This window comes from Chrysochloris asiatica, unplaced genomic scaffold, assembly GCF_000296735.1.
Source record: "Chrysochloris asiatica unplaced genomic scaffold, ChrAsi1.0 scaffold00002, whole genome shotgun sequence".
Taxonomy (NCBI): Eukaryota; Metazoa; Chordata; class Mammalia; order Afrosoricida; family Chrysochloridae; genus Chrysochloris; species Chrysochloris asiatica.
In genome coordinates this window covers 20,646,799-20,656,035 of record NW_006408520.1, presented here as the reverse complement: position 1 = coordinate 20,656,035, position 9,237 = coordinate 20,646,799, and the positions used below count along the sequence as shown (strand labels likewise).

The 9,237-nt window shown below is 40.8% G+C and overlaps 2 protein-coding genes across 2 annotated transcripts in view; one reads left to right on the top strand and one right to left on the bottom strand.

The window, feature by feature from the left end:
• The window catches only part of GLMN (glomulin, FKBP associated protein), a 42,197-nt gene extending 41,118 nt beyond the window's left edge, over positions 1–1,079 (bottom strand). The window contains exons 1-2 of the mRNA XM_006831053.1: positions 1,041–1,079; positions 575–700 (exon numbers count right to left, since the gene is read on the bottom strand). Of these exons, the coding sequence (XP_006831116.1) occupies positions 575–700; positions 1,041–1,079 (165 nt within the window). The remainder of the gene's footprint in view (positions 1–574; positions 701–1,040) is intronic.
• A 3,020-nt stretch (positions 1,080–4,099) lies between these two features.
• RPAP2 (RNA polymerase II associated protein 2) overlaps positions 4,100–9,237 on the top strand; it is a 171,078-nt gene continuing 165,940 nt past the window's right edge. Inside the window, exons 1-3 of the mRNA XM_006831052.1 lie at positions 4,100–4,172; positions 4,260–4,499; positions 5,153–5,195. Of these exons, the coding sequence (XP_006831115.1) occupies positions 4,100–4,172; positions 4,260–4,499; positions 5,153–5,195 (356 nt within the window). The remainder of the gene's footprint in view (positions 4,173–4,259; positions 4,500–5,152; positions 5,196–9,237) is intronic.

Here is a 9,237-nt window from a genome sequence, read left to right as displayed (position 1 = left end):
ATGCTATTCTTGGATCCTCTAAATCAAAAGTAATCATTATTCTTACTTATACAAAGACTTTTACTTATACAAAGAGTCTTCAAAAAGTTCATAGGAAAACTCCATTATCATTTATTTCTATTTTTCCACAAACTTTTTAAAGCCCACTCCAACTTCTACTACTGCTTCATTATTGCTAGTAATTTATATATTTACCTCTTCTACCAGACTGAAAGCATCTTAAAACTCAGGAATATGCATAATTCTTATTTTGTCTTCCATAGTTTCCTATTATATTTTTCTTCTACTTGACACATGTTGTTGTTGTTAAGTGCCGTTGAGTCTGTTCTGACTCACAGTGACCCTTTATACAATTTCCGAGTAGCAGTTGGTGAGCTTGAACCGCCAACTTTGTGGTTCAAACCAACTTCGCACTACAGAGCATTAACCCACAGTGCCACATTAACAATAGTGTCATACCAGGACTCCTAGTTGATACTTAGAAGTTTAATAAATACATGAATAGATAAATAATACCAACATATGGTTTTCTCTTTCTAGTAAAGATTGAAAAGCACACAAAGATAGCTCTTACCTTGTTCTTTTCATGTTGAATAATTGCCAATAACTGGTCTATATGCCCTTCATCTATGCATCTTTGGCCTGCTAACTGAAATAGACCAAAGTCTTCTTCTTTATAGTCTTGTTCATCTAGGATTTGCTGACAAACAATAACAATAAAAAAAATACATATATAAAAAGTCAATACATTATAATAACTATTTGATTTTTTAATCTCTCTGAATAAAGAGAAATCTATCTGAATTTTAGATAAATGTCCATAAATACAGGTATGAAAATTAGGATAACCCTAATAAATAATTTGATGAATGATCTTGAAATCCACTTTACCAAAGAAATCTATGAAAAGGATCAGCATTAAAATTAAAAGGGACCTGGAGAAGTGATCCTCTCTGCTTTCCTGACCTCATGCTAAAGAAAAAAATCAAAGATTAAAGAAGATAAACAATTTGAATGATCTCAAATAAAAATTTACTTACACATCTCTTTATTATAGACTGAAGTTCCTCCACAGCCATTTCTAGTTTTCCCCCTAATTTCGATGCTGAAATGTACAAATATAAAATCCTGTTAAGTCAATGATGCTACATTGCAGTATTCATAAGCTATGTTATTTTGTTGTTGTTAAGTGCTGTCAAGTCGATTCCAACCCAAAGCGACCCTGTAAAGGGTTTCCAAGGAGCAGCTGGTGAGCTTGAACCGCCAACCTTGTGGTTCAAATGACTTTGCAGTCTGACGCATTAGCCCACAGCACCATGATGCATTATTAGCAAATGCAATAAAGAAAATGGCAAGGTTTAAAGCAGAAAATTTTATTACTGGAAATGCTACCTTAAGAAAATTTTTTAAAAATTTAAGCTGTTGTACAATGGTAAATACTACTACATATACTAACCTGTGGGGAGTGTTAAGGCTCTATAGGATAAACACTGGACTGCAAACCACAAGGTGGGCAGTTTGAGTCCACCAGCCATTCTGTGAGAGAAAGTTGAGACTTTCTGCTCCTGTAAAGATTTATAGCCTCAGAAACCCTAACAGGTTGCTAGGCGTCAGAACCGGCTAGCAGGCACTTCACAATGACCTGGATTTCTGAGGCTATAAATCTCTATGGGAGCATTAAGCCTAATCTTTCTCCTGCAGAGCTACTGGTAGATTTGAACTGCTAATCTTGTGGTTAGCAACCAAGCTCAGCTACCAAGCAGGGTTCCTTAATAACAGTAATATCAATTTACTCTGCCCTCTTTGATCTACACTACATCAAAATAGCAGTTTGTGACATCTCTGAGGATCTTAAATTGTGTTCCTTTTCTATGTTCTTTGACATTTGGGAACAAATATCTGAAGGGATAAAACCAAAGATGCATGGTGGATGGGGAAAGGTTTCCCAATGAAATCCTCATAGGACAGCCCTTTCTCCACACAAAGAATAAGGGTGGGTTGATGATGGAAAATTCCTCAGTGCAAATGTCCTGGCTTTTTTTCCTCACCAATGCAGTTTTCAATTTTCTTAAAAAAATTCTTCCTAATAAGGTCATCAAAGGATCATCCTGTGTCCTTTGAGAAAACCTTTCAAGATGACACCTTTGTTGTTAGGTGCCATCAAGTTGATACCAACTCATAGCAACACTATGCACAACAGAATGAAATACTGCCTGGTCCTGGGTCAACTTCACAATCGTTGCTATGCTTGAACCCACTGATGCTGCCATATAGGGACAAAACCATGAGGAACTGAAGCACTGTACTTGGGACCACAGTCTTAAGGACATCTAAGCCAACTGGCATAACATAGTCCACAAAGACAATGTTTGACATCCTACATTGGTGAGTAGTGATGAGGATCTTTAAAGCAGCCATGTCAGAGGCAACTACTGGTCTTTCCCTGTCTGGATCAAAGAGAGAAGAAAATCAAAGACTCAAGGGAAGAATTCGTTCAAAGGACTAACGAACCACAGCCTCCATTAGTCTGAGACCAGAACTGGATGGTGCCAGGTTACCATGACTGCTCTGATCAGGACCACAACAGAAGGTTCTGGACAGAGTGGGAGAACACTACATAACACAATTCAAAAGAAGAAAAAAAAAGACCCCAGACTTACTGGTCCACTAGAGACTGATAGAACCCCCAGATTATGGCCCTTAAACACCCTTCACACCTGAAATTGAACCCACCCGGTGGAGCAGGCCTATACCATAGACAAACCAATCATAAGAAGCCAAAATGGCAACATTTGCCTAAAGCTAAAGTTTTAAAGGCAGGAAGAGGCAGGAAAGAAGTATGAATGGAAAGGGGAATCCAGGGCGGAAGTGAGAAGTTCTGTTTTTAAAAACTGTTAAATCATTTCTGCTGTTATATTTTTAAAGTATTCTCGGAGAATTGTTTTGAAAGATGCACTTAAAGAAAACAAACAAAAATCCTCTAGAACACCCAGGAGACAGGGTAAATATAAACTACTTGTTGTTGTTATGTGCTGTGGTGGAGTCAGTTCTGACTCATCGAGACCCTGTAACAGGGTTCCAAGGCTGTAAATCTTTATGGGAGCAGAAAGCCTCAGCTTTCTCCCGTGGAACAGCAGGTAGTTTCGAACTGCTGACCGTGAGATTAGCAGAGTGATTCGTAATCACTACGCTACCAGAGCTCCTTTAGATTGCCTAAATAAAGCAACCCCCCCACAAAAAAAACCCAGTTATGGTGGGCCTGAAATCAAAATGTCAAATAATCATTAGAGATTTTTTTCTTTTCCAGTGTCCCATCTGATAAAAATCTGAGTGCAACACATTTAAGTCATTCAAAAGGGGTGAATGTTTGGATGTCCTTCCTCACCCAAGTGTTGGGGAAGGTATTGCTCCCTAGGAGTTGGTTGTTGTTGTTACATGCCATGGAGTCAGTTCCGACTCATAGCGACCCTGCACAGGGTTTCCAAGAATCTTTACGGGAGCATCGTCTTTCTCCAGCGGAACAGCTGGGAGTTTCGAACTGCTGACCCTGAGATTAGCAGCCAGATTCATAATCACTATGCTATCAGAGCTCTACAATGGTCAAAATGATCCAGCCACTTTAATCACTATATTACACCGAGACGGCAACGGCGGCCGTGGAGAGAACATCGCTTCTGACCCGCAGACCGTCGTTTCTTCTAGCAGGAAGGCCGACTCCAGACCCACGGAAGTGGCGCGGATCCTTCTCGGTCATCACCGAGGCGCGCTCGTGGGAGGATTAAACCGCAGCACGCGTGCCTGCGGCATCCAAGAGAAGCCATTTCTCCCGATTTCTGCTCGTCGTGGCATTCGGCCATCACCACCTAGCGGGGCCTAGTGTGCCCGCGGCGCCGGGGTCCTCAGCACCTTACAAGCCACCCGCGAGTCCAGATCCCCTAGTGCGTCTACTTACCCGCCGGGCCTCTAGCAGGCCCTCAGTCCCCTCCTCCGCCTCCACCAGCCACGCAGGCCGCTCTCCCGGCCCCGCCCCGTGTACGCTAAGGGAGGCGGGGCCTCGGGGTGAGACGCCGGCGCCGGGTTCTTCTGACTACACACCGGTATGGCTGACTGGGCGGAGCAGCTGCTCCCGGGGCGCAAGGCCCGGGCTCCGGGACCCTCCCGTAAGGCCACAGGTAGGAACAAGGGTCTCTTGCCGTGTTTGGACCCTAAGACCTAAGCCCTGGCACAATTTTACACCGAGGACTGGGGCCTCCCGAAAGGTTGCCCTAGGGAAGAGAGCCTCCCTCGGCTTCGGGAGACCCCAGAGCTTCACTTCCTCGCCCTCGAGCCTTCCGGGCAAGACCTCCCGGACCCCGACCCATTTGCACAAGTGTGCCAAGCTTTTCCACAGCGTGCTCTGGCACCAGGCTCAGAGGTGGGCAAGTACCCAGGGCGGCGTAGGCTGGCCGTGCTCAGCTTGTCTGGGACCCGGCCGGGTGTTGCCTATAAAAGCTGTGCTGGTTTGGTACCTTGATTCTCTGAGGTGTCCGCCCCACTACCTTATCCCCCACCAAGGGACGTACTTTCAGAAGATGGGAAGAGGTTGGCACAGAACTCAGATTTTTCTGAGAAAAGTGTACTAACTGAGCTACTCTTCTATTGTTGCCCTAAGTCAATTTCCAACCCTTTGAGACAGAATAGAATTGCCCCTTTGATTTTCCTTTACGGAGGAGTCCTGGTGTGGCACTTCCCTGTAGCATAAGCACTGAACTACTAACCGCAAGGTTGGTGGTTGACACCCACCAGCCACTCCTTGGTAACTGACTCGACTGCGCTTAATAACAGCCACCTTTACAAAAGCAGGCTGCCCGGTCTTTATCTGCCAAAGTTAGCATCCAAGCACTTTAAGGTTGTGCCACCAGGGTTCCTGCTATTCTGTTAACAAAAAAATTCAGTCCCCAAAGAGAGAACATTTTAATCAGGAGAACTAGGAAAAAATGAATTTTCAAAAACAAATTGGATTTCCTTTCCGTTGTATTTGGATTATATGCAGATTTGGAAATGAAACGTGTGGCAAAGCAAAGTTAAGAGTTATTTGGATCGGAATCTATGCTGTGCCTAATGTGTTAGTGCTTACTTCACTTATGTTGTTTCTTCTTTTTTTTAATTGTAGGTACTAAACAGACCAGCGCCTCGAAACAAGATATTTCCAAGAGGTATGAGAACTATTTGAACAACTGCATATACATATCTATCTCATATTAATGGAACCATTTTTAAAAATTAAAATGTAAACTATCTTAGAGAAAATTATTTTGAGGGAAGGTAGAAATCTGAAAGTGCTATAAATTCTCAGTGACTATTCCAAACCAGACTTTTAGGTTGCCAAAGAAGGCGTGGATACCAGTAGACATGTGTGAGAATGTTGTTGTTGTTATGTGCCGTCAAGTCAGTTCTAACCCATAGCGACCCTGTACAGGGTTTCTGAGGCTGTAAATCTTTACGGGAGCAGAAAGCCTCATCTTTCTCCCTCGGAGTGGTTGGTAGTTTTGATCTGCTGACCTTAAGGTTTGCAGCCCGGATTCGTAACCACTGCGCTAATAATAAACATGCCTAAATTAACTTGATCCTCCTAATCTACCCTTTCAGGTCCATTGTCTCTTTGCTGCTGTGACAGAGACTTACTGTAGAAGTTTCTCTCTTTATCACTTTATAACAATTCCAATTTTCGTCAAAAGTTGTCTTATACTGTTTCTTCTCCTAAAAAAAGTTTCTAGAATATGCAAAGCATATGAAGAGATTTAAAATATATATCTAGATTTTCTCACTAGTCTTGTAATGGCTTTAGTCTCCATGTATTCATTTATTTGTTCATTCATTAAAAAAAAAAAAAAAAATACTGAGCCAGACCAGTATTAGGCCCTGAGGCTATGATGTTGAATGGTTTAGGGATAGTTCCTCTCTAGTAGAAGAGAGAGACACCAGTAAAACTCTAACAAGTAAATGTATATTGCCAATCTGTGATAAGTGCTCTAAAGGATGATGTTATGAGGGAGAACTAATAATGGGAATAGATTTTAGTTGGAGAGAATGGCTTTGGGGTTCAGGGAAAGGCTGCTCTGAAGTAATAATTAAATAGACCGTAGGTTCAGTACAAATGAACCAGACCAAGATTAGCAAGGGCATTGAGACAAGAAAGAACTTGGCCAGTTCAAAGAAAGGATATGTGCATCCTATGGTTTGTGGAAGCCTAATCTATTCCTTTTGTGGCTTGGGCTTTTCTCAGCTGCAGAAATTCTCTGAGGGCTAGAGAATCGAACACAAACCCTGATGGGTGTTGGGACCAGTAAATTCTCTAGGTTCCCTCCAGCCTAGCTCTCAAGAGCTTACTTAGCCTTCATCGGCAATTTTGTGCTGACTTACCCCACCTGGTGCAAATAACAGCTGGGTAATCATCCATAAATGTGAGAGAAATTAAGTCTGAAAGTTGCAGGAACTTATGAAGGTGACTCAGAAACGAAAGGACTGGATTCACTGTATTTAAAATTATTCTGATTGTATTTATAATTTATACATGAATCTTTTGGTAGGGATAGGTTTTCAATTTGTGGTAGTCATTTTTGGTTTTTGTAGAACAGAAAAGTTGTTTGGCAGAGTTAAATAAAATAAGAGAGAGAAAGGAGAAATGGCCAGAGTGGTGTACACCATTCTGATGAAGGGAGGGAAAGGATATAGGGAAAGGTTATAGAGAGGCAGGATCCTGGTGAGTAATTTCAATTTTTATTTGAAATGCAAATTAGAAAATGTTAAGTAGCAAATGAATTTTAAGATGGATTTTGAGAATTGAGAAATGGTGGTTACTTGGGAATGGAGAAAGTAGATGGATTTGAACTCTGTTTTGGAGAGTTTTACCCTGTGGAACAATATGATTTTACTAGGTTGGCTTTAGGGTATATTGCAAGAGTAAAGTTTAATAATGTTGATACTCAACACTGATGTAGACCTGAGAATATAATTCATGTTTTAGAAGTATAAATTAATTTAAATGTATTTTGAGAAGAACACCCAGGATGATGAAACAGTTAAAGACCCATGGAGGTGGGCAAATACGCAGTTTTTGAGGAGAAGTTACTCTTTGTAAAGTATTATATCTAATTGGTCTCTTGTGATACAATAGTGAATAAATGTTATCAGGACTGATTGTGAGGGTTGAAAATATAAAGGCAGACGTTTTTGTAGCAAAAGGAAGGGAGTGATTGACTTTGCAGTCTAGGACCGGAGGTCCCTGGCACCATCAAGGGAGAACAGCGGAGTGTGGGACCCTACCCAGCGAAGCAGTGACGCCAGAGATGGAGGCAGAGATGATGACGTGGAGAGATGGAGCAGCTGGGGACTTTAGACCTAGAGAGAGAGAGGGAATGTGTGTTGATGACCGAGGGGATTGTAACCATGGCAATGAAGCGATACATATGATAGGATGAATGTAAAGCTAATGTTCTCCCATGTAATTCACATAATTCGCAATAAAACATTTAAAAAAATCTATTATATCTAAAAAATGAGAAACACATGGTACCATCAGAATATTACTGTTGGGCAACTCCTAACTCCCTCGGTGGCGCAATTGGTTAAACTTTTGACTATTAACCAAAAAGTTGAAGGTTCAAACCCTTCCAGAGATACCTTAAAAGCCTGGCAATCTGAATTCTGAAAACCCTTTGGGACAATTTTACGTTGCAAACTGGTTAGTTTCCGCATGAAAGAATCAGTACTGATAATAGTCTTGCCAAAAGGATCAAGCATGAGTCAAATCGAGCTCTGAATCCCGCTTCCCATGTATAGGAAATGCAGAGGAACAATTTGAATGGCATTATGAGAATGGAATGAGCAAAACTGAGATTCTACAGATGTCCCAGGTTCTTCAATGTATAAATTATTAGGAAAAAAAAAGGATGGAGAAAGAACTTGTAGATCAATAGACTTTATTGTTGTTGCTGTTAAGTGTCATGGAGTCAGTTCCAACTTATGCGACCCTGTTTAGGGTTTCCAAGGAGCAGTTGGTGAATTTGAACTGCCGACCTTGAGGTTCAAACTGATCTTTGTGGTCCAGTGCTTTATCCTACCAACAGACTTTGTTGTTGTTAGTGTCATCAGTTCAGTTCTGCCCCATAGCAATCCTGTATAGGATTTCCAGGGAGTGGCTGGTGAGCTTGAACCACTGACCTTTTGGTTTCAACTGAATTTGCATTCCAGCGCATTAACCAACAGTAATACACCAGGACTCCACTAAAAGGCTAAGGCATATTAAATTAAGAAAATGAATAAGACTTCACTATAATGTCTAGGGATACAACTTGGATAATACAATTTTAAAAACTCAGAATGATTATTCTAATACAAATCAAAATGGTGTTCGCTTATGGGAGGAGGGAGAGCTTTCTGAGTTGACTACCAAAGGTCTATTTATTTCTTAATGTTGGTGTAGTTGAAAAGCTTTTTGCCTTATAATGATGTTTGGAGTTTTCTATATCTGGATTTTATTGTACAGTTAAAAAACATACCTAGGCATGGAGGGGATTGTAACCATGGCAATGAAACGATATACAATAGGATGAATGTAAAGCTAATGTTCTCCCATGTAAATTATCACATAATTCACAATAAAACATTAAAAAAAACAAAAACATACCTATGAGGTACGGTCGAAGGAATTAGTATGTTGAAGCTAGAAAAGAGGACTCAACAGGCTTAGGATTGCCGTTTACAGATATTTCAAGAATTGCCTGAGCACTTTTTAATTTCAGTTCTTAGGTTCAGATATTCTTTTTTTCCCCTTTTCTTTCTATTTTCAGTATACCTAATGTTTACTTGAATTGAGCTAGATCTGAACTTGTTACTTATCAAATATTTACCTATTTGTTAATCATTTCTTAAGGTGGATCATTTCTACAGATGACTTTTCTATTATGCCTTAATTCTTCCTAATTTCACCACTCATGTGTCAGTTTGTCCAACTCTAGTGGCTTGGTAGTTGATGTGATTCTGGAAGCTAAGCCACTGCTATTTAAAATACAGCAGAGTCAACCAAGGTGGACAGATTTCAGATGAGCTTCCAGACACAGACTGGGAAACACTGAATAGCTTAAAATTAGCAAAGGTGTGTGCCAGGGTAATAGCCTTTCACCATACTTATTCAGTCTGTATGCGGAGCACATAATCTGAAAAGCTGGATTATATGAAGAAAAACATCGCTTCAGG